Below are 23,429 nucleotides of genomic sequence, written 5' to 3'. Positions count from 1 at the left end.
TAGGTTGTTTATGTGACTGGTAACTGCCAGTCTCCAAATCGCTCTCTATTTGAGGTCCCCTAGAAAGGCACTAAACCTCAATGTCTGATGTTAAACAATAAGAATCTACATCCTTTCCTCACAGCCCAGGGTCACATTTCCCCGGCTGATCTCCGCACAAAACTTTGCCTTCTCCGCAGAGTTTATTTGCACAGCTTTTTGTTGTCCTTGTTTATGTCCACCTTGGATGGCTCAAACTGCCTTAAGCAGCTGGATTTTCTCAGCCATGACCCTGGTAACAGGTTCTTATTTAACTGTGTTTTAACCACCAGCAGGCAAACCCAAACTCTAAGCCATTACAATGGTTCCTGAATGTGGACTTGTGAATTAAAGGCTTGAGTGGCCCTGGAAGGTGCTGATCCCTTGATATGCAGAGGATATGGACTCCATCCCTACTGAAATCAACTCCAACGGTAATTGTGTGCTGTGATGTGAACTGTTTTTTCTGCGCTTGTCTGGTGACTGTATTTAAAGTCCCCTGAGAACAAACAGATCAGAGGTTTTACAGCTGCACAGAGCTTGTGCCTGAAAGTTAATGGCTACGTTGGCAAGGATAAGGAACCTGGTCTTTCTTACTCTTTCCTAAAGATGTACAACCTTTTCTTTTGACATTTTGATAGATCAGCAGATTCCCACTCCATGTTATATTCCAGAAGTGCAGCTGAGAGATTATTAATGTCTGTGAAAGTGAAAATACTGCACATTTACTCCTTATAAAAGTATTTACTGCGTTACATCTTGTAGGATAACATCCAGAACACGGAAACTTTGGCTCCATTCAAGTCCATTGCAAAACTCCCAGGGATAAAAATGTCTCATTCATAAAGTTGTAAGCACACCCTACTATTTTTTGTAACTTTAATTAATGAAATGCTCTCAGGAAGAGCCAGAGAGAGCAAAATCTCAACTTCAGCCTTCATCTGACCAGAAGTCTTCATTTTGCTGATACAGGTGTGAAGGTTTTTCTAATACCAAATAGCAGAATCAGCCTGTTCCTTTCTGAGTGTAGGTTGCCGTATTTTTCCTCACCACCTTGAAAATCATGATGGAAGCAGATCTTTATTTACTTGTTTTGTGGTTGTTTGGGCGGTTTTGCCCATATGTTAGGTTTTAGACATAATATTCCATTCCTTACTCCCTTTCGTGCATCCTCCAAAGTAGATTTCACCTTGCAGATGTCATGTTCAGTAAGGACTGAATCATTTGCTAAAAAATTGACCATAATGCTTTAAGTTCGTTACTTTCTGCTGCTCTTCAATGCTTTCGCTAAGTTTAGCAAGAGGCTGGGGTTAGGAGATGGCAAATTCAGTCCAGATGAGAGGAAATGTCTTTGCGGGCTTTACCCCCCTTGCTGAAGCAGCTCAGACACTTGGAAATGCGAGTTTAAGAACGCAGCGCAGTTCTCCCGGGGGTTACGCAAACTCGGCTTAAGTCCTTTAACTGGAAGCGCTGAAAAAGTTCCGAAAAGGCCGGACCAGTCCCAGTTTTTGTGAAAATACTGCCGGGGCGCTCCCAGGGCCGGGCAGGGGCAGCGCGGGGACTCCACGCTGGAAACATTGGCGGGCGTCGTCGGGCTTGGTGCTCTTCCCATCGCTTCCCGTGAAGCCAGCCCCGCGCTGAAACCCCGCGGCAGCCTCCCCCGCCCCGCCCGGCCCCGTCCCGGGGCGGCTCCCTTGGCTCGGCACCGCTCGGTCCCGCCTGCCCGGAGCGCTGGGCTTTCCGCGCCGCCCGCCCGCCGCACCGCAGCCCCATGTCCGCGCTCCCCGCCGGCGCCGACATCAAGCGGGCTCTGGAGAACAGCCCCGAGACCAACATTGAGGATGAGCTGCCCGACGGGCCACCGCAGCCGCGGCCCAAGAACTACCTGCTCCTCAGCATCCTCTCCTGCTTCTGTCCCGCCTATCCCATCAACATCGTCGCCTTCGTGTTCGCCGTCATGGTGAGTAGCACCTCCAGCTTGGGCTCCGAGGGGCGACCGCCGGCCCCCCGCGCCCCCAGCCCCGGCAGGGAAAGGGGCATCCAGCTGCCTCTGGGCCGCTTGTCCCGGGAGCCTGCGGACACTGGGTGAGGCAGCGAGCCCGGGAACACCAGCAGGCGCGGGCAGGGGGTCCACCGAGCTATCCCAGAAGCAATGGAAAACGTGGAGTGGAAGGCAGTTTCCAACAAGTTTTCACTATCTGGCTATCAGGTGGCAGGTTTATTCCATTTAATGGGGTTTGTTATATCAACTAAGTCTCACACTGAACTGGACACAGACAGTATCTGTGGGAAAGTGTCAGCTGGAGAACAGAAATCAGATTTGGTGTCTGCTTTAGCTAATCAAATATAATAGGAGTGCTTTTTTTCCAGTAAACAGGTTCTTTGATACTATTTACTAGAATAATACAGGCAATTATAATGATTGTCGGTTGTTGGCAATTGCCCATGTAAATTGAGTATCAAAACACTAAGAGAACAGCCTTACTCCTACAATTTGTAATTGATACACATTGTCCTTAATAACCCAGAAATCCCGGTAACTTCCAAAGGATTGTTGGAACAGAAACTCCTTCTCTGAGTTAAAAGTTGCAGAGTCAGATCCAGAGTTTTCCAGTCATATACATGATCAGTGTTATCAGTAATACTGCAATGTATTTCTGTTGTTTAGGAGCTGAAAAAGGTTTAAAACATGTTCTGTATTTTCATCCTTTTCTCTGACAGCCAAGCTGAGAAGGTAAGTAAAAATGTAGTTATTTCTTTTTGCAATTAAGTATAAGAATAGCTAACTATGTCTAAAATATCCCCAAACACACTCTTGTAAAACTAGTAAACTAGTAAGATTGCTGAAGTTTGAAAACTACAACTCCAAAACCATTGTTCAAGTCTTTTTCTTGCAGTTAAGTATTAGCTGTCTTTTTTTTTTTTTTTCTTCTGTGTTTATTTTCTTTGTTGTTACCTTAACTATACAATCTCTTTTCATTTTTTTGGGAAGATTTGGCTCTGCTAGTACTCAGCATGCTTTCTGTCCATGGACACTGAGGCTGCTATATAAAGTACTGAGAGCTGATGATCTGGGGCTGCGAGCGTCTGTTCGCTCTGACAGTGCTTTCATCAAGGTATTGGGGCTGTACAGAAGTTAACTGTCAAGGACAGAATTTGGCCTCTAAAGATTTTTGCACCCCATATGGAGAAATCTCCACCCACAGCCTCATTGAAGTTCATGAAGGCTTTTGGACTCAGGCATCAGTAACTGTTACCAGGGGATATGTAGGAACCAGGGTGGGAAGAGCACTTCCTGAATGCTGAACAGCCTGTGCAGGTCTCAGCTGCCCTCTCCCTTACAGGGGGAAACAAAAACCAGACCAATAACTTCCCCTGTGAACAGCTTCTGTTTCAACAGCATCCTACCTAAAACGTCTCCTTTTCCATAAAAATAACACATCCAACTTCTTTTCCACAGCTTGACCCCCCTGCCTTTCCAAGCTGCAACCTGTAACTGCTGCATTATCCTCAGCTGCAAGTTCTGCATTTTAGCCTGTGCTGGTTTTATTTCCACTTCCGCTGGGATCGGCATCCTCCCTCCCTTTCTCAGCTGGAGCTGCTAAGGGTTAACACTGAGATACAAGAGTGGGTTATTTGCTTTTCTTACAGAAGATACCTTTACAGTCTGCAGAGCTTGCTGGAGATCTTGGGTCAGATTTAAAGACCCCTACAAGTGGATTCTCTACAAATTCCCACTTCTTAAAATGGGCCTAAAAGTCCTATTGGCTTCTAGAGGGGGCATGGTTCAGCACCCTGTGTACCTGTGTCATGTCCTCCTTAACTGTTCTAAATTCAGACAATGTTTTCACTCTAAAAGTAGAGTCTGGGCTCTAACACACCCGCAAAATAAATGACAGATTTGTCTTCAGTCTCTTCTGTCTCTTCTGCTGCCCCATTTACAACTCCAGCACTGGTTTCCTCACTTCTTTCTCACCTTCGAAGGCTCAAACCTCACCATTATAGATCTTAGCTCCTTTATTTTTAGAATAAACCTTTTGCAAGTTCTCCTTATTGCAATAATAACCTTTCCTTGTTCCTTACCTGTCTGTTTCTCATGGCAGGGGTCAGAGGAAAGCTGGTAGAATGGACATTAATGGCATCAGTGTGTTGCTATATTGGCATTACAGGAGCCCTCCTCCAATGAGCCATTTGGCCACTTGCAGGGGTGACCATGGCTCGGCATTTTTGGCAAATGGAGTTCTGTTTTCCCCAGGACTCCTGGCTGTAGGATCACTGTTCCCAACACCCTTCTGCAGTCCCAGCCAGATGCCATCAGTTCTGCTCCTTGTTACTTCCAGCAGCTGGATCATTGCTGAGCAGCTGTGTCATGTTGCTGAGCCATCAGTTGGCTCACTCAGCCCCAGGGATGCCTTGCTCAGATTTGCCCTATTCTTTCTCATACAGGTGTAACCACAGGCATCAGGGTGTGGAGGCAGGTACCAAGTCAGGAGACTTAATGTGGCACAGGAGATTTCTCTGGTGTGAGGCTGGGGGTAGGCACTGTGCCATTGAGCTCTTTGGCTCCTTATCTGCAGTGGTGAACCCAAAGAGCTCCCAGTGAGCTGCCAGTTGTGTCTGAGACCTGGCTTGGGTGGACTGGCTATGTCTGGCTCATGGGATCAGAGCCAGAGGGAGGCTGTGGAATAACTCTGGGAAATGAATTGGATATTTTCAATGCCAGCACTGAGGTTTGACAGTTGAACACATTTTGTTGGCCTTTCTCAATACCCCCCCTTCAGCTGTCTTTATTTCAAAGATCTCTATGTCAGACTAGTCCTGTAATTCCATAGGGCCTTACATTTGTAGTGACCTCCAAACAGTCTCTCCAAAGCTATTTCTCACTGATTTTTGCTCCAAACTCCCTCTTTCTGTTGACACATTTCTGTTTAATCATTTCCATGCTTCAAACAACATATGTGGTCAAGCTGTGACAATGTTGGCTCATCTGCCTCTGATAGTAACAAGTTCTTTGTCTGCATTTGTTGCTGTTGGATTCAGTCTGTATATGGGTTTCCCTAAGCAGAGACAACAAAATAGAGGGTGGTGGAAGTTGTGGGGACAGGAAAGGATGGACCTTGCTTTCTAAGGGAGTCACCTCTTCTAACTGGTATTCTAACGAGCCATGGGCATCGTGTTGGCTGCGACCAGGTCAGTGACCAGCAGAGTAACCAGTGTTTCTGTAGTTAGAAAGTTTACTTGCAGAGTTTATTATTTATACATCCCTCATTAGGTAACTTGTAGGTACCTGGATATCTAACACCATATGGGTCAGCCTGTGCCCACTTTAGGAATATTAAACAACAGGGCTCAGCAGCTGCTGTTAAGGCATTTTTGCATTTTGCCCTTGCCTTTGCAAACTGCTAAGTTTTTGTTTTTCCTCTACAACATTCTGTAGAACAAACTCCCCTTTCATGTGTCCTGCTCAGCACTTGCCTGTTCTGAATTTCTCCCCAAGTTCCCCCTCTTCTTTGTGTTTCCCTGTGCACTGCTCCTACAAGTGAGGAGTCACCCTGAATCAGCAGGTCTCATTCTTCCTTAGGTCTGAACTAGAGAGTGTCTCCTTTCCAGGCACAGCCAAATAAGGTTCACCCAGCCTGGCTTATAGAGCCTAGAAAAGGCTGATCAGAGAACCTCAGTCTGGTCTGCCCAGATCTGTAAGAGATGTAGAGGAAGATTTCTGAAGTAACTCAGTGTTCTTTCTGTTTTCACCATGATCAGTGCTCTGAGAGGGTGGAACAGAAAATACACATTAAAAGGGATTAATATTTTATAGCTAACTCAGCACACTTCTGTTCACATGAGGTCAAGTCACTTTATTGTTGAAATGAGAATGTTTTATAAATAGATGTATGTGAACCTGGTGAAGTCACTGAGATTACTCAATTAAATAAACAGCTGCAGAACTGTGGCTTTAATTTATGTTATGTTATGACTTCATAGCAAGCAAGGTAGCAGAAACCTGAGCAATCATATGGTGTTAGGTTGGAAAGGGCTGAAATTTGTTTTAAAAGTCAGACAGACCAAATGTCTCATACAGATGCTGTGTTCTCAATATATTGCCCAGCTCTTGGAAATAAATAGACATAACATTTAAGGCTTTAACAGTTGATGTTATGTCTGTCTAATGTTGAAAACTGGAAGCTTGACCAGGCGCCCTTTGAAGCAGATAGAAGTAATGGATTTCAAAAAGCTTTGCATCAGACCCCAACCACTCCCTCAAACCTCTTACTTTTTATTGAATCCTATTTAAGTTATTTTGTTTAATTTAAACCTTTTCATACAGAAACTTCGGTCTCCTTCCTGTATCTCCCAAATCCTATTCTTTATCATTAATGCTGTTTTCGTCCTCTTCATCGTGGATTTGTATTAAAATGACATTATTTATTAAAGTCTGCATGGTGAATTATTTATGCAGTACCTGCAGAAATCACATGGACATTTTCCAAACATCCTAAATACGTCAGTAAAATGGCCCAGACCTGCAAGCTGGTGCTGTGAGGTCTTGCTTACAACTCTGTCTCAGTTTTGAGACCACAAGCCTGGAGAATTGAGTTGATCTGTAGATGCCATGCAAGGGGAGTCCTTTGATAAGAGGGGAGCACAAAGTCCAGGGCTGAGGTGTCTGTCGTGCTTCTCTGTGTGGTTGTTGGCAGAGACAGAAGGAGGTCAGTCTGCTCAAGGCCAAGCCAAGCCATGTTTGTTCTCATAATCCTTTTAATGACTTCCCAAACATACTTTGAAAAAACTCTTCTGCAGCCAGGACTGCTGGGGACAGTGGAGTAGCTTAGGTGAGAGGACTGTGCCAGCCCCCCCTTTGTATCAGGATCAGGGGTGACACTGTCCTGTTTGACCATGTGCTCGTGTCCATCTCTCATTTCCATCTCTTCCCTCTTTCCCCATTATGTGCTCTCCACCACCAGCCAACCTCAAAGAAATCTGACAGCAGAGCAGAGGTATTAGTGATATTCTTTGGGGACATAAACTAGGGAAATGTTTAGGCATGTGGGCTTCCAGGAACGGAAGAAATGTATCAGTGCTCTCTTTAAGGACATGAGTGCATCAGCATCTCAGCCTTTTGTAGACACCAGAGAATAAGTACCTGCACTTATCCTTGAGATGCAATTCTAGGAATACAGGCTGTGTTGCTTTGGGATTGTCTGGACTGATGCTCCTGCAGTGCTGACACCACGAGTGCACCCAGCCCATTAGCTATGTGTGCTCGCTAATCAACACAACACAGGCATCATGTCCCTCATTGCTTTTCTGCTTGGGAGAAATGGCTCTACAGCAATGCTTGGTATGCTCTGAACTTCATCCCTTTCCTGCTCCCCACAGTTCCAGCTCTTCATTCTGTTGTTCTGTGTTTGCTGCAAAAAGTGATTTATACCTGAAGAACTTTCATAATAGCACTTGGTGATACCTCATGCAGTCGTTTTCTAGAGACAGTCTGAATTCTTTAGTCCAGAGAACAGTTCATTTGATCAGGTCCCCATATTTCTCCCCCTACTCTTCCCATTTCTCTGATACTTCCTGAAATATATACAAGATACTAAAAACCATGTTATGACTAATCTGATTCCCTGAGGACGTATACTAAGTTCAATAGTGCAATCTGATCAAGAAATCTGGACTCAGTGTTATGGTTTATGAACTCAAACCCTCATGATTTTACAAAACAATTCTTAGGAATAATGCCTATTAAAAAATGCTTTGATAGCATCTCATTCTTGGGAAAAAAATTACTACAAACTGTGTTTAGACTTGTGCACTACAGTACTTCAGTGTCATTCACTGAACCTTTTTCTTTAAAAATGGTTTGGTTAAACCGAAAATTAATTCAGAAAATCCTACAGTCTGTCTCACAAAAGCCTAGAAGGTTGGAGTGGTCCTATCACAAACTGCAATCTGAGCATGTAATGAATGTAAAGGATCTGCTAAGTCACGGGTGGGTATAGAGAAACTCGAGTCTCTGAGGTAATATGAGTATATCTGATGCACACCTCGGGATGGATATAATAATAAGTGTCTTCCAGAAATGAAAAGGAACACAATTTCTAGCCTATAAGGATGGCACTCCGATGTTTTGTTCAGATGACCTGTATTTCTTCAGTTTGTATTTTTCCCACCACTAGCAAACTTACCTATTAATTCTTCAAACTTTGTTTGGAAAAGTAGAAGATTGGAAAAATAGGAAATTAGTATGCTTTTTTAAGTTTTGCTGAGACTTTCTCTAAAAATACAGCCTATTTATGCTCTTTTTTATGTTTATAGTCCTATAAAGCATAAGAATGTATCTCACTACTGGTGAAGTGGCCAACTAACAATTCATATATACTACAAAACTATTTCCAAAGATTAAAGCCACTGGTTTATGCAAGTGGCTGGAGGTTGGTTTGACAGGTTTTATGCTGGTGTGCATCATATGAACAAAGCCTCACCACTGGAAAAAAAAAAAAGAGGTGTCGCTTCAAGGAAAGGTACTGAAAATGAGCGGAACAGAACACTCGACTCCTTGCTTACCTTGGCAGCAGACATTGATTTGTTCTGTTAGTTCAGAGCTGTCATGCTGCTTTGCCAACAGGTTTCTGTTTTAAAGGAAGAACTGTGAATTCCCTGTTTCCCCTCTGCAGGCTCTGAACAGTTATAACCAAGGGGACGTTGAAGGCTCCAAGAGGCTGGGTCGCAATGCGCTCTGGGTGGCGGTGGCCTCCATCATCATCGGCCTCGTCATCATTGGCATCTACTGCGTGGTTCAATTCACAACGGTGAGCAAATGCTCTCACAGCCCTATGTGCAGGGACTCCAGAACAAGACACTATGGGATTGACACAACTACCTCTTTTTATCTGTTTAGGGATGCGTGTATGCTTTCCAAAAGGATTTTTTCATATTTTATGGTTTTGAAAAATCTGTTTTCTGTGGTTAAACACAAGCGACCCTCTCAGCAGCAGGGGGTTTTCTAGAAACTCTTGCAGCTCCAATACGTTTTTCCAATTTTGGCCAGTTGCTTTTTTGGTTTTTCTCCTCCTCAGCTTTACCATCTTTCAGACCAAGTGACCTGAGATCTTTAAATTTCAGGTAACAGAGTCCCCAGGTGCTAATTTTCGGTCTCACAATCTGGCCAACCGATCCTTTAACTCTGCAAGGAGGAGACAACAGTCAATTACTCTTCTACGGTTTGACAGTAAAACAGGTGACCAGAACTATATCAAAAGTGACCACAAATGTCATTCTGACTTGGGTCTCTGTGGGGTAAGGACCTTCACTCTCTGTGCTGTGTTATTGTTCTGCCTTCATACACCTGCAATAATAGAAATTAACAAATGAATCTCCGTAACACAGGGGTTACCCAGATGGATTACTGGAAAAGAGGATGAAAGTAATTGAGGGTATTGATAATCTTTCTTAAGGTTGTGGAACAATATGTTCTTTTCTGCACAGTATTGTGTGCTTCCCATTACAATATGCAATTTATATGAATCAATTATTGGCTGGTTCGGTTGGAGGGCATTTCAGTGCACTGTACCAACTTTTGCATAAACTATAAACAGAGAACACCTCATTTACCACTGAAATGAAGACATCTCCAGGGAGTGGAATGGAGTAGCTGGTTAAACGTGTACAGCATTCTCATACAAAATTTGAAGTGCAACATACTGAGCTGCAGGGAAGTTACTGGACATGGGGTCCCACTCTGCGGGATAATATTGGATGGTGCCACAGACTCTGAGGCTTCCTGTGTATTCATTAGTTTTCTCTGCATTTTGCAAGCATGAGTCTCTCTCTGGTTTAGCTTGTGTTCAGCTCATTCAGCCCTCACAGATTTAAACCCAAGTCCCTTCAGGCTAGGGGTGCCAAGTTTTGTAATTGACAGCAGCAGTAAATTCCTCTGTTTGCCTCCACCACCTTACTCGTAATTTCTCGGGCAAGGAGACCAAAGTCAGTAATTTTTTCAAAGTAGGGGAGAGAAGGGCAGTGTAAGGAGTGGCAGACAGCACTGGCCTGAAGCATTCACAGTGACCAAGCAGTAGTAAATCAGTATAATACAACTTTATTTTTGTTTTGAGGATTTTTTAAATTGGTTTTGGTTCTGGGGGTTGTTTTTGAAGAGAAAATTCTCTGTTGGGTGGAAGCAGCCAGGTGCCTGAGAACCCTCAGCTGGGGTATTAATTTCTGTAAATAGGTTCCACAGACCTTTCTTGGCCAAATGGTACCATGAGTTTTGTGAGGATTCAGGGTTTACTGGATTCACTCTGTTCTCTGCTTTTTCAGCCTCTTTACTGCTCCTCTTCTCCCTCTCACTTGTCACCCTCTAAAAAGTCTTAGCTTCTAAGAAAGGATTTGATGGCAACAACAATCTTTTGACATGAAAATGAGTCAACAGAAGCACCCAACTGGTCTTTCCACTCTCCATGCTTACCTGAGGCCCCTTTGTTGCCTTACTCCTGGACATTTTTACTTTATACTAAATTGTCTTGGTCTGACGTGCCACTGGTGTGAATAGCTTTGCACACTCTATTCAGTTATCTCACACCCATTTGGGCCTTGCTCATGATTATTTACTAACAGCCACTTTGTGTCTGCTGAAGTGAGGTGATTGTAAATTAATTTTATGCTAACTTTAATATATGTTTCAGTATTAGTAAGGTAGCACAAAATAGTCTTAATACAATAATATGGCAGATTTATTTGATTACCATTTAGCACAGATTTAATGTTTCCATGACCTACACATGCATTTTTCCTGGCAGTTAGACTTCAGCAATATGTATAAAAAGCTTGACCATTCCAAGATTGATTCCTGTGTACTTTAACCACTTGTAATTAATCAGATGCCACAGTACCCAGTTCTTCCTGCTGACATTCCTTGTGGCTTCTGTCGGTCTTCAAAGGGTAACAAGTCTCACTGCAAATTACCACTGGGAGATACTGCTGCCAGTGTCAAAGATGTACTGAGAACTTGAGTTCTCTTCCACAACATCCAGCCTCTGGAAAGGAACAAAAGTGAGACATCCAAGTCAGGCTGGCAGGAGGGAATCTCTATCAATTGTTACACAACTTTTCTTCTTGGTACAGGAACTTGAGTCGGGCTCAGCTGGCTCTGAAGCCTCCTTCAAAACAACTCCACATGCCTCAGCCAGGAGAAAAATATCGAGTCAGGTGTGCTGAGGGTAGAAATGGTAGAAGTTGCATAGAGAGGAAGAGCAGGAAATTCATGCTTTGAGCAAACAATGATTTTATACCACCAATAACAATCTCAAATGTACCCCCAATAACAGTGGCAGACTTGGGAAGAGGAAAACCCTTTCACTTTTCAGAAAACCCCTATTTCCAAGTGTCCTCATGTGCCTTCCTTGGTTTGTTCAGTCACAGAACAACAGTAGCACAGGAGTAACAGCAGCCAACACCTAAGTCGGCAGGGAAGAAACAGCCTTGACTTCTCATTTTGAAGATTTACTCAGAGCTAAGTCAGCTCAGGGCTTCTCCTGCTGCCTTGGAGAGCCTCATTTGTCTTGAACACTGGCATGTTATCTTTAGCAAACAAAATATAAAGTGATACATATATATATATCCTGGAACAGGGCCCACCAACACTTGGGAACCATCTACGTTCTGCAGTCATGCCCCTAAATGTAGGCAAGGGGAAGCCATCACTTGCATCACTGGAGTTGACAGCCCAACAATAAAACTTGTATGTCTTGATCAGTGTAAAGTGGTGTGTTTCTCATTGTGCTGAGGACTCTGAGTGCAGAGCTGTGGTGTGTGTGTAAAATCAGGGCTGTGCCTCATTCCACACTGGACCAAATTTATTCTAACTCTTTCCCATTCATTTTTATCCTCTCCTGTCAGCTTCCCCTGCACCTCTGGCTTGCCAGTCCTGAGCTGAGTTACATTTCCAGGGTTTGCTCACGTGTAACTTTAGCTGGTATTTGTGTCACCACAGTCCGGCCCTGCATATATGCCTCAGGCATGTTGTCCATCAAGAACTGCAGTGAGAAATGGGACATATTTGCCTTCCCTGGGGAGACACCCCTGTGAACTGGAGCAGTGCAGGGCTGTGTGCCACAGCCTGTGTGTGCCATACCCTGTTTTCTCCCACCCAGTGCCACTGTTCTCATGCTCCTTCATGGAGCCTCTTAGCAACCTTTCCACACACTTGCACAGACCTGGAGTCAGCCTTCCCACCTATAAGCATTTTGTTCAGCAAAAGATTGTAATTTTGTCAGTCTGTGAGGGCTCTCAAGTAATTTCCAATCTGTGTTTTCAGAGCAGCCTCAACATTTTTGAAGCAGATCCCAAATTCTGTTTTGTTTTGGGTTTTGCTGACATGAGACACCCTCGGATTACATTTGAGTTCTGCTGGCAGGGTTTAGGGAAACATAAGCCTGGGCTGGATCCTCCTTACTGAAGTGAAGGAGATCCTAAGTATCCCAAACCCTTTTCTGAACTGGATCTAAACATGTCATCTTCTACTTCATGCTGCCATGTGAGTAGTTCAGAACAATATTCAGCTCCTCACAGCACATACTTTCAGACCATCTCTAGTGTCTGAGTGACACTTTACAATGCTGTTCAGGGCTAAGCTAGAGCTCACATGAGTTTTGCCACCCAGCTGAGCCACAAGGCATTTTACATACAGCCCACGTCTTCTGTGTTCCTCTCTTGTGGATCTCTGCAGTCTGGACAAGTAGGAGTGAGCCAAGTAGAAATGTGGAGGATGAGTGAGGTGTTAGAGAGAAGTAAAAATTTCAGAGGACTGAGACAGCAACAGTTTTGGTCTGAGGAAGGGTAGCCAAAATGCTGTGGTTTTGGAATTTTATGCAAATCATTATGATATTTTAATGCCTTCGTAGAGGAGCCTGAACTTCTGACCCCTTCTTTATTCTCACTTGATTTAGAGCTTTGCTCCGGGGAAGCCACAGAAATGCTACATGTCAGCATGACTTCCAAGGAACACAAAGCCAGCCAGGCTGTGTGGAAAGCACCAGCTTGCACTGCTCAGAACCAGAAGGGTCTTAAATCAAGCACAGGTGTGGTAATGCAGCATTGATAATTCTGGGTAGAAGGAAAAGGAGTAAGCGTTTAGAGACTGTGCACCAGGGACAAATGTACACATATAGTTTCCTCACCGACTTAGAAATAATTCTTCAGGAGGAAAAGGCATGCAAGATTATTTTTAATATCTCTTCTGTCCTGAGGTTCTCAGAAGCCTTTGCAGGCATTTCACTTAGTGACTGCCTCTTTCAGAGACAGAATAAGCTGACGACCAGCACGAGGACAGGGATTACTCAGCCAGCCTCCAGATCTTTACATTGGCCATCCTGTCCTCTGCACCTTACCATAAAAATGAACAAGTCAGGGTCTTGTGCTGCAGGGATTGACCTGCCAGTAAGGGATGGAGCTCCAAGCCTGAAGTCAGGGCATTCCTGGTTTTTTACCCACATTAATTGTTGGTGTCCACCCAGCCAGGGAGCTCAAACTGCTGCTTTTCTATTGGTAAGGGCACATACTGATTATTTCCTTGATCCTTACCTCGTTTTACTGGACTTGTGAAAACATAGGAGCCTGAAGTCCTCTACCTGTCTCTCAAAGAGTTCCCTCAGCTGGGAGGCTGAGCAGTGGCACACGTGCAGGTGCACAGACAATGTGGCTACATCAGCCTCACTTCCTTAGCAAATCACATGAAAAATCCTGGTCCAGCTGTTTCATCTGTGCACAGAGGAGATGTTCCTACAATGGATTCTGCCCAGTCCAAGAGACAATCAGAAAAGGCATTAATGCTGTCTGCAGGATATATTTACTGTGTAGTGCCTCAGGTCCTACGCCCCTCCTTGAGGAGCTGCTAGAACATAGCTGCTTGATGGAGGAGATACCTCAGACTCCAGCAGAACCCAGAATTCAAGGATAGGTCAGGGCATCCATAGGTGTTGTCTGAGACCTTTCCCCTACACAAGAATTTGAGGGAACTTCTCAGATCCTTCCTCTCCTAATGCAGATGCACAAGACAGGTTTTCCAGTCCTTTTAAAGTATGTTGTGAATTACTGTTGAATTTACCAAGTTCTCTACTGCTGGAGTGTTGTTCTTCTCTGACTGCTTTATGTACCACTCCAAGAAAGTAGAGATGCTGTTGACCTCATGAAGCTTTGTCAAATAAGAGCCCATTTCCTGGCAATGAAAGGCCCTAGCTTGCATTGATTCAGGTAACCCAGTTTAAAAATTAAGTTCGGATTGACAGATGACCAATGCCATTAGAAACTCAGCTCTTTGATTCGAAACTGTATTGAGCTGCTAATCTAGAGGGATGTTTGTTAAGAGAACAAGTGCCACTAATGTGGCATAACGTATCCATTAGATCTGTAGAATTAATAATTTAACTCACAGGGCAAACTCTCTGTCTTCTCCTCCTTTAAATGCACATATTTCTGTGTCCTTGCAGAATGCTATCTGAAGACCAGGACTGCACTTGGAGGATATCAACATGTAAACCTCTGGAGGAGGAAAAAGAAGAGATGGAAACCATTCCAGACTGTTAGCTCTGACCCTACAAGTCTGCAGAGGCATGTTGGTGGCAAATGAACTGATAGCCCAGTTAGTTAATCAGCATGGCGTGACCAGGTTTCCAAAATTATTTATTTATAAGACATCTCAGTACAAAGCCGCGTTTTCTCTTTCACCCTAATGTATAATGAGATCTTGCCCTTAAAAAAATCCCTTTTCTTTCTCATTTCCATGGAATGTATGCTGGATCCATGATGTTCCCTGGCTGACCCCAGCCAAACAAAGCCAATGTATCCAGACTGTTTATAGTGCACAGTGTAAGATCTGATGCACAGCCCACTGAAGCTAGTAGGAGAACACCTGTTACTTCTGGTAGATTTTGGATCAGGCCATTAAGGATTTTTTCATTACTTTAAAATAGTCTGAACATGACACAACTGTAACCATGGGTTTGTGATTTTATCCTGCTCTGTGATTTTATAATGCTGTGGGTGCACTCTGACTCAGCAGCTGCTTTCTTTTGTCATCCTCAGCTTTTAGAACTTTACCTTGGATTTTTAACCACCTGGGACCGATTTCAATCACTTTATTATTAAGAGAGACTCTTCTTCCATAGCATCCATGTTTTTCTTAATGCTTTCTTTTTGCTTTGTTGTCTTTCATTGTTGCACTCCCTTGACTTAGCTCCAGTCCTGCTTTAAATTTGTACTGATTATATTCTCCTCTTTAAACTTCACATATGTAAAAAGTTCCTATTTTTTTTATCTGACAAAATATCTTTTTAAACAGATGTCCTTCATCCCTTTGTTGTTGTGCTTCTAGCAAGGCACATAGTTTCACTGTGTTCTGCATTGCTCATATGGGTTTTGTTTAGTTCATCCTCTCATCTCTATGACTGGTCTGTGTATCCCTGCAGTTAGAGATGGGCAGACTTTTGCACCTTTTCCTAGTTACAGACACACTTCCTGATCCTAAGACACTACTCAGTGAGCAGCCTCAGGTTCCAGAATTGATGGCCTCTAAACTACTTCAGTTTCTTGATACCTTATGAAAATTTAGCACGGGACAGCTGTTTTTATTAGCTGGAAACTGTTTCATAGAATACAATTGTTTTGTCACACAAATATTTCATGTTAAAAGGAGTAAGCTCTGGTGAGCATTAAGATGTGGCTGCATCCTCAGCAGTTGTTGCTCTGTTTGCTTTATTACCACACCTTCAAGAGAGCTGTGCCAACTTCCACTCCCTCTCCCTGCACTAACATCAACCTGGAGCAACTGCCCAGAAATCCAGGGAATTCTGCAGGTGCAGGTGAGAGAAGAATCATCTGCCAGGAGTTCAACTACCTATTAAAAAAAAAATTCTCCCAGAAACCTTTACCTGTTAAAGCATATGCCTGGAAGTAGCATGTATTTTCTGTGCCTTGATATTATATTTTCAATGTGCTTTTTCGCTTTCCTTCCCGCCAAATTTTGTTTTTCATTGAAGTCAGTGAAGCATCGCTTCTCCTTAATTACTGCAGTATTAAACTTCACAAACACTAGCAAAGTCAGTTGATTTATTAAACATTTACACTGATCAGATTTGTTCACATGGGAATCTTACCACTGATTTTGATGATCCCAAGAACTGGCTGTTTTGTGAACTCCTCTTTGGTTTTTGAATACTATTTTAATGGTCTGATATGTCTTGTGGGACTTTAGTAGCTTGCCTTATTATCAGATATGTTAGAAATGTCACTGACAAGTGGAATAAAATTACTTTTAATTCATGTCCATTCTGGTATGTGGGAAGTGTCTTTCCTTAGTTTTGTTGGCTCTTCTACTTGAAAGAGTAATATCCCTTTTTCTAATCCCTTGGACAGTTTCAGAATAAAGTGAATCACAGCAAAAGGAGGTTTCCAGAGTTATGTGAACACCAGAGGACAGGGATAGGCAACTCAAAGTATTTTTTTAAACTGCCCAACAAGGGCTGACATCAATAGGAGTTAGACACCTGACTTGTTCAGAGGCTTTTGAAAACCATAGTGGAAATCTAACTAGCATTTTGTTCCTCATAAATATCTTTTAAGTCTCGCTCTTAATATAATTGAGAATTGAGCCATTGTACCTTCAGTGCTTCTGAAGATAAATATTGCTACCTTACAGTGCTATTGATTGGTATAAAAATAAAGGCTTTATATTAAACCACTTAATGTGACAGAGAGGGGAGAATGCAGTGATTCCTCTAATGTCCTTACTGCTTCTGTGTCATAGGTAACCTTATTTTTGCTTTACTAATGTATTGGTATTGGTTCTCTTCATTTATTTATGTTTACATAAATTTTCAATCATGTTTGGGAAGTGCAGCTTGTGCTGGAAAGGGGTATGGTCCTTGTACAACCACATCATTTTGCTGTAGGTGTGACAGACACATCCAAAGCAGGCAGCAAACACAGGGAGCCTAAATGACGTTTTAGTGCCCAAATCAGCAAGGCCCTGGTGACAGCAGTGGGTATGGAAGGCAGAATGCAGGTGTCTGACTGAGGAATTTGTACCTGCTCCATATTTTGAGGGGCATGTATAAAAATTTTATTATCTTTGAAAGGCTCTGGAAATTACCTGTTCTTCATTGTCATGCATCTAAATTTGGATTTGGTCCATTATTCTGCAGTGGACCTACCTTTTTTTGGTAGGAAAAAACCCCTGTTATAGATACATGTACTGAATGATGTTATTTGATGAAACAGAGGGAGGTGGGAAGCGGTAAAATGTGTTTCAACTCAGCATCTGTGTCCTGGGTGCATGAACAGAGTCTTCCCTCTGCAAAGCTGCTTCAGGCTTCCATTTTTTGGACTCAGTGTCCCTGCATGCTGAAGGCACCAACTAATGCCTCAAGTCCAGTTCTCTTTTCTTTCCGGCACATATTATAGGCAGAGACAGATGGCAACTTGAAATTGCTGGCCTCAGCTCCTGGATCATGCTGGCACCTTTGACTTCTTACAAGGCAGTCGCATTCTGCAAAACAGCCCAGTGCGTGTATCTTGATATGTAACCCTAGAAGAGGCTTCTAAATATAAGTGGGAGTTCTTTGCTGCTGTGTGAAGGGGGTCAGCCAGACACTCAACACATGGTGGAAGTTTCATCAGATTGCACAGCAAAAAAAAAAGAATCTAGAGGACAATATGAAATTAAATTCTTGGTGTGCCTCCCTGCAGGGGCACCCAGGGGTTTACAGCTTTCACCTGAAGACCAGCACTGGCTCTTCAATTTATGTGGTTGCAACCACGATCCATGAGTGGTGAGGCTCCACAAGCTGTTGCTTTTGTACCTCTATCTTTGGAAATGTGCTCACAGTGTATTCTGCCTCTCAGCCTGGAAATAGGTTGTATCTGGTTGCTACCACAATGTCCATCACTTTCAGCATCTGTTCAAGTGTTTCTGCTGAAACAGTGTGCAAACATTTCTCTCTAGGCTCATTTCCTCCCCTGGGCCCTAACTTGGTCTGCCAGTTATTTAACATGGATTTGTCGGTGATTGAATCACAGACCCAGACTGGCAGGGGATCTGAATTGTTTATTTAAAGGAGTGAGTCGGTTTTATACATTTTTCTAAGGCACAGTATTTCCTTATATGGCGTGACCTACCCCGTGTTGCCACATCAGCAACACGCTTTCTCAATGTCCTTTTATGGGGTGGTCACTTACTGTTCACCCGTCCGTCAGCTCCCGGCAGGCTCCTCTCCATAGGGGTCTGGTGTGTGACACCACCTCCCCCCAGGGTCCAGTGGAGACAAGCCTCTCTGTGCTGCCATGTGCTCCTTCGTTCTGCCATGTGCCTCTGCAGGCAGGTTTTACAGCTCACAACTCAATTCTACCTTATAATTCCCCATAGGATTTTATTACTGATTTACCTCAGAAGGGGGAAGATGGAGTTATCTCCCCCATTGTTTTTACTTTGTGTGATTGTGTGCACACACACAAGAGGATTTGAAGGATTGAATTCCCAAATATAAAGGAAGTCACTGGATTGATGGGGGCCAAGCTGGTTAGAAGCATCCTGGTTACCTGACAGCTGTTCAGGAGCCTTTGTGGATGGGGTTGTTTCCTGGAAGGAAGAGTCCATATCACCAAACCTTGAATCCTACCGTGGCTTTGTAGGAGACACCTCCAGGCAAGGCTGGAGCCCTCAGGGCTGTGCAGGGCTGCTGCCTGACCCCCAGCTTTCTGAGACTGAGCCCTCAGTCTCCACAGGCAGCACCTTCAGGCTCAAAAACTATCTAAATGTTGGTTTCCTCTTACTGTCCTCCTACCTCCAACCTCATTTTTAATTAGCAGGTCTTGGTAGGTGTGCAGTGTTAGAGCAGAGAAGGGATGCAGTGGTGTTTGAAGGATTTCTTATGTGCACTCCCAGCTTTCCATTTCCCAAGCACAACGGTATTACTGAGTTCCTACCGGCTCTGTGGCTCACATGCATGAATGTAGAGACACAGGGATGCCTTCAGTAATAATAAGCCGATGGCAATGAGTTAAGAAGGGTCCTTGCGTAGAGTTCCACAGAAAGCAGTTTATTGCTACAACTTGTGAAGGTTTCTAGAGGCAAATGACTCCAAGCACGTGACAGCTCAGGCTTAAGTATAGGGGTGTGGCTAACACCAGGAGCCAACTGGGGAAGCAGAACTGGGTTACATTACCATAACCGAACATGGCATTCTGGGGAGAGGCTTCTTTCCCTCACCATAACCGCTAAGTCTTGGGCACCACAGACTGTCTTATAGGAGAAAGGTTCACAAAAGATGTCTGGACTTCAGGCGGCTCTCTTGAAAGCTGTTTATTGCATAGGCAAAGTTACAGCATTTCTGGGAGTGGGTATCCAGAGCCAGCCCTACAGCTATCAGCTACAGCTTGTAGGCATACCTGAAGCCACCTTCTGTTCAAGTTACAAAGCATTATCTACTTTTCTTTGCTGAGTATCTTAATACATAACAACCAATAAGCACCATACACAATACCTTTACATTTGCCTATAGCCTATCATAGCTACTACCATTACCATATTATAGCTATTATTATCCAATCACAAGAGTAAGTAAGTTACAATTTAAGCTTACAATGGAAAATTCTCAGACCTCTCTTCCTCTTGCTACATCAACATTTCTTGTTTGCCTGTGATAGCTCTCTTTTTGGTAAAAACATGTTTTCTATTTACTTATGCTCTTCTTGAGACTTATTTACTTGGTGAAAAACATCTTTGGTTTTAGTCACATACCTTTGTCCTAAACATAAAAATCTCCTTCCAACTCATCTCCAACCTTTGCCTTCTCAGTTATTCAGTGCTCAGTGTTTCAGCAAAACATCTTTTACTCTATACCAAAACTTGCTTTCATTTCTTTCTCATCCTCAGTTTCTACATTCATATCTGAATGAATATATCTGTGATAATACATATCTGTGAAACTTTCTTGCCAAACTTTCATCCTTTCCAACACTGTCTTACCAAGAGCTCTCTCTGTGCCCTGTGCCACAGGCTAATCAGCTACCACACAATGGCATGTTCTGCACGCACAGCAGGACAACTGTCCCTGAAATGGAAGTGAGCCTCTGAGGAGGCTGCCCGACTTCCTCTGCAGCACTCCCTGGCAGCGTGGCAAAGTGGCCTAAATTCAGAAGTGACCTAAAAGGAGGAGGGGGCCTGGAAATAGATCACCCAGCCAGTGTAAAGATGGAAAAACAAATTTGGGACCCTCTCCTAGTTTTTTCTGTTAAAGGAATTTCCCCCCATACTGTTGCTAGGGGAACAAATGGCCAGATACTTAAGAAGAACAAAAGACCTGGCTGCTCTTTTTTGTTTCACCTGGGTGTGTGGTCAGTCGGTGTCGACATCCAGAGAGAGGAAGCTGCTTTTCCTTCGGCCGCTTTTCTTTCTGCTGGAGAAACACCAGGATCCCAAGCCACCTTCACTGCCCCGCTCAGAGCTGGGCCGTGGCCGCCCTGCCCCGCTGCTGCTTCGAGCTTTCGTTATGTTGTAGCCCTGCTCGCCCTGCCTGCCTAGACCTCCGGGGGGTTCTCCATTTGGATACACCTTGTCTGCCATCTGGGATTTGTGCTTGTCCCTGCCGTTCCAGCCTGCCGTTTCAGTTTGCTGTTCTTGAGGGTCCAGCCAGACACCGGGATCGGCTGCCCAGGGGATTTGTGAAGCCTTTGTTCCATCCCTCCCCGGGATCCCAGGGCACCGGTGCCGCGTGCTCCCCGAGCTCGCTCCGGAGCTCCCCCTGCAGCCGCGGGGGAACCATCGCACCTGCCCTGCTCACCGGGAGCCGCCAGCGCCCCTGCCGGCTGCGAGCGGAACTGCACCCGAGGGGAAAGGGCCTGACAGCCGAGAAGGCTGGGACTGGGTTTGTGATTGTTTGCTGTTACTGCCATAGTTATTTGTTTGTTTGACTGGTTATACACATATAGATATATAATAGTAAAGAACTGTTATTCCTATTTCCCAAATCTTTGCCTGAAAGCCCCGTGATTTCAAAATTATAATAACTTGGAGGGAAGAAGGTTGCATCTGCCATTCCAAGGGAGGCTTCTGCCTTCCTTAGCAGACACCTGTCTTTCAAACCAAGACAGACCCCAAGGTAGAATGGAAGACTATAGTAAGAAATTTACCCAGAGGGTTTCTGCAGTTAAATTTATCCTGTCTTGAACTCCAGGGTAAGTTCTGTTCTGCTCCCACCCAGCTCACAAGCTGCAAGAAGTACTTGCTCATGTGATTTATGGTATGTCTGAATCTGATCTACCAGCTCATGTCTGAGGATGGCTCTTCTGGGTTTGTCATCTCTCGCTGCAGGGCTCAGGCTGCTTCCACTTCACTTACAATGACTTCTCTTTGGCTAAATAAGCTTGTATCATGTCAAGGGAAAAAACTTTGCCAAATATCAATGGATTCTTCAGGACTTTGAACTGCACAGCCTGAGGCTTAAGGGCACCGCATTTCTTTTTTGACACCCACTCTGAGGTAAGAAGAAGGGAAACTCCACTGAAAGTAAACTATACAGACCAAAGCAGGCTGTGTGGTCATGGTGAGCCGTGGCAGCCTCATGTTCACATTTCAACCAGTAGTCAATGGGGGCTTAATTGCCTTTTGATTTTAATCAAACAAAAAGAGAGAGAATGCATATAGTGAAAATGAGAGATTCTGGCCTAGAGCAGTGTTTGGTTAGTGTCATCCCTGACTTCTGTGCCTGAAAAGCTTTTAAGGTCACTCCTTACCCCTGTTGTAACGCTAGATTTAGTTTAGCAAGCTGCAGCTTTCATGAGAGCTCAGTGGAGCTGCTTAGGGCAGTGCGACCATTGTTGCACTCCCATAGTCCATTTCAGATGGCTCCGTGGTTTTGCTCTGGCCAGCTATCAGCCTTACAACCAGTGATGGCAAAGGAGGTGAGAAGGCTCTCCCCATGAGGGTTTCAGAGGACTTTTAATCACATCTTGTCCACTGGCCCCCAGAAGCAGAGAGACCTTGTGATCTGGGCACAGGGGGTTTTGTCAGGGGCTCAGGGGCAGTACATGGGTGGAGTTGGGGCACAGGAACCAATAGGGAGAGCCCAGGGGAGTGGCCAGGGCTAGGGGCAAGGGAACATGGGGTGGGAACAATGTGAAAGGCATTTAATGAATGAATCAGTGGGAAATACACCACCACATACCTCATCTAATCCAAGACATGTATTCCCCTAATACAGGTCTCTCCTGACCTCAGAGCTATCCTGTTTGGTCCTTACTCTTGTTATAAATAAAATATGTAATTCGTGCTATTATATATAAAACTGAAATGTAATTAGACCTTACAGAGACCGAGTTTCTAAATCCCTGCACCAGCCTGGCTGAGAGAAAAATTTCACAAAACTAAAAGTATTTCTTTCACAATAAGTGAGGATTCCACCTAGGTGGGGTTGGATCTTATCACTGGGACATTTGCACCATGACGACTTGATCACCACACTCTGATATCTACATCGCATCTGATAAGGAATCGGACATTCCGGGAGCTAAAAATAACTATTCCAGGAACCAGAGATGGCCCATCCATCAGCAGAAATGACCCACTCATCACCCAATTCATCAGACTCAGGAAAGGCTTTGTGCAGCCCAACTCCGGGACAAGAAAACTTCATGATTATGAGAAGAATACAATTAATTCAGACTCTGCCCAAAAACTGTATAAGAAGGGACCAGCCAAAGCAGCATTCGTGAACTTGGGAGGTCTGATGTAGAGATCAGATCTATGCGTGTTCACCCAGCTCCGACCCCGGGCTCGGTGCTGTTTTTCTCGATCGTGGCGTTTGAAACCGATATTTCGGTCGCATAATAAATGTCATTTCTTTATTAATTTTGATTGGGAAATTTTGTTTATAATACTCTCTTTTGAAGTGAGTCACCTGATGGAGAGGGACGGTAAGTGTTATCTCCAAGGGGGTAGAGTCACTCAGTAGCAAATATGTCACTTCACTTGACCCCTCAGCCTGTACAGCACCAAAAGTGCTCTGTAATGATTCTCAGAACTTTGACCAGCCCTGCTGAGTCTCATCGTTTTAAGAGCCAAGAACCAAACTGCCTTATAGTTAACTTCTGACTAAGAAGATTTAATAGTCATGCCAGGTCTAGTTCATGTTTACTAAAGAAGGTAGCTGTGAGTGAGGGAAAAAGGAGCTGAGCTTTGCTTGTGGCTACTGACATGGCAACTAACAGAGACCACATGGCTCTTCATATCCTGCAGGTGTTTTACAAGCCTCTGCTTTTAAAACCTCACATTGTCCTAGGAGGTGGTGTGGCATAGTCATGACACCAGGTAAAGCATTTAATCGATTACTTTTTATCCTGTTTTATGGGCTGTGAACAGTCTCAAA

General features: G+C 44.1%; 1 protein-coding gene across 2 annotated transcripts; it reads left to right on the top strand.

Moving 5' to 3' along the window:
- The first annotated feature begins 1,446 nt into the window (after positions 1–1,446).
- TMEM233 (transmembrane protein 233) lies at positions 1,447–16,385 on the top strand. Of its 2 annotated transcripts, XM_042053926.1 has the most exons (4): positions 1,447–1,978; positions 8,691–8,825; positions 9,139–9,312; positions 14,499–16,385. In XM_042053926.1, exons 1-4 carry the CDS (start codon positions 1,790–1,792, stop codon positions 14,508–14,510), a joined length of 510 nt encoding a protein of 169 aa, XP_041909860.1. In that variant the 5' UTR covers positions 1,447–1,789; the 3' UTR covers positions 14,511–16,385. The 2 variants fall into 2 exon arrangements, with proteins under 2 accessions (XP_041909860.1, XP_041909861.1); XM_042053927.1 differs by lacking the exon at positions 9,139–9,312 and having other exon boundaries at positions 1,471–1,978.
- Positions 16,386–23,429: the final 7,044 nt, after the last annotated feature.

The sequence above is a fragment of the Corvus kubaryi genome, unplaced genomic scaffold, assembly GCF_017639235.1.
Source record: "Corvus kubaryi isolate FWS band 111438036 unplaced genomic scaffold, C.kubaryi_AGA036_p1.0 split1-37173, whole genome shotgun sequence".
Taxonomy (NCBI): Eukaryota; Metazoa; Chordata; class Aves; order Passeriformes; family Corvidae; genus Corvus; species Corvus kubaryi.
Note: the sequence above shows the minus strand (reverse complement) of the source record. Positions and strands in the feature narration are given on the sequence as shown.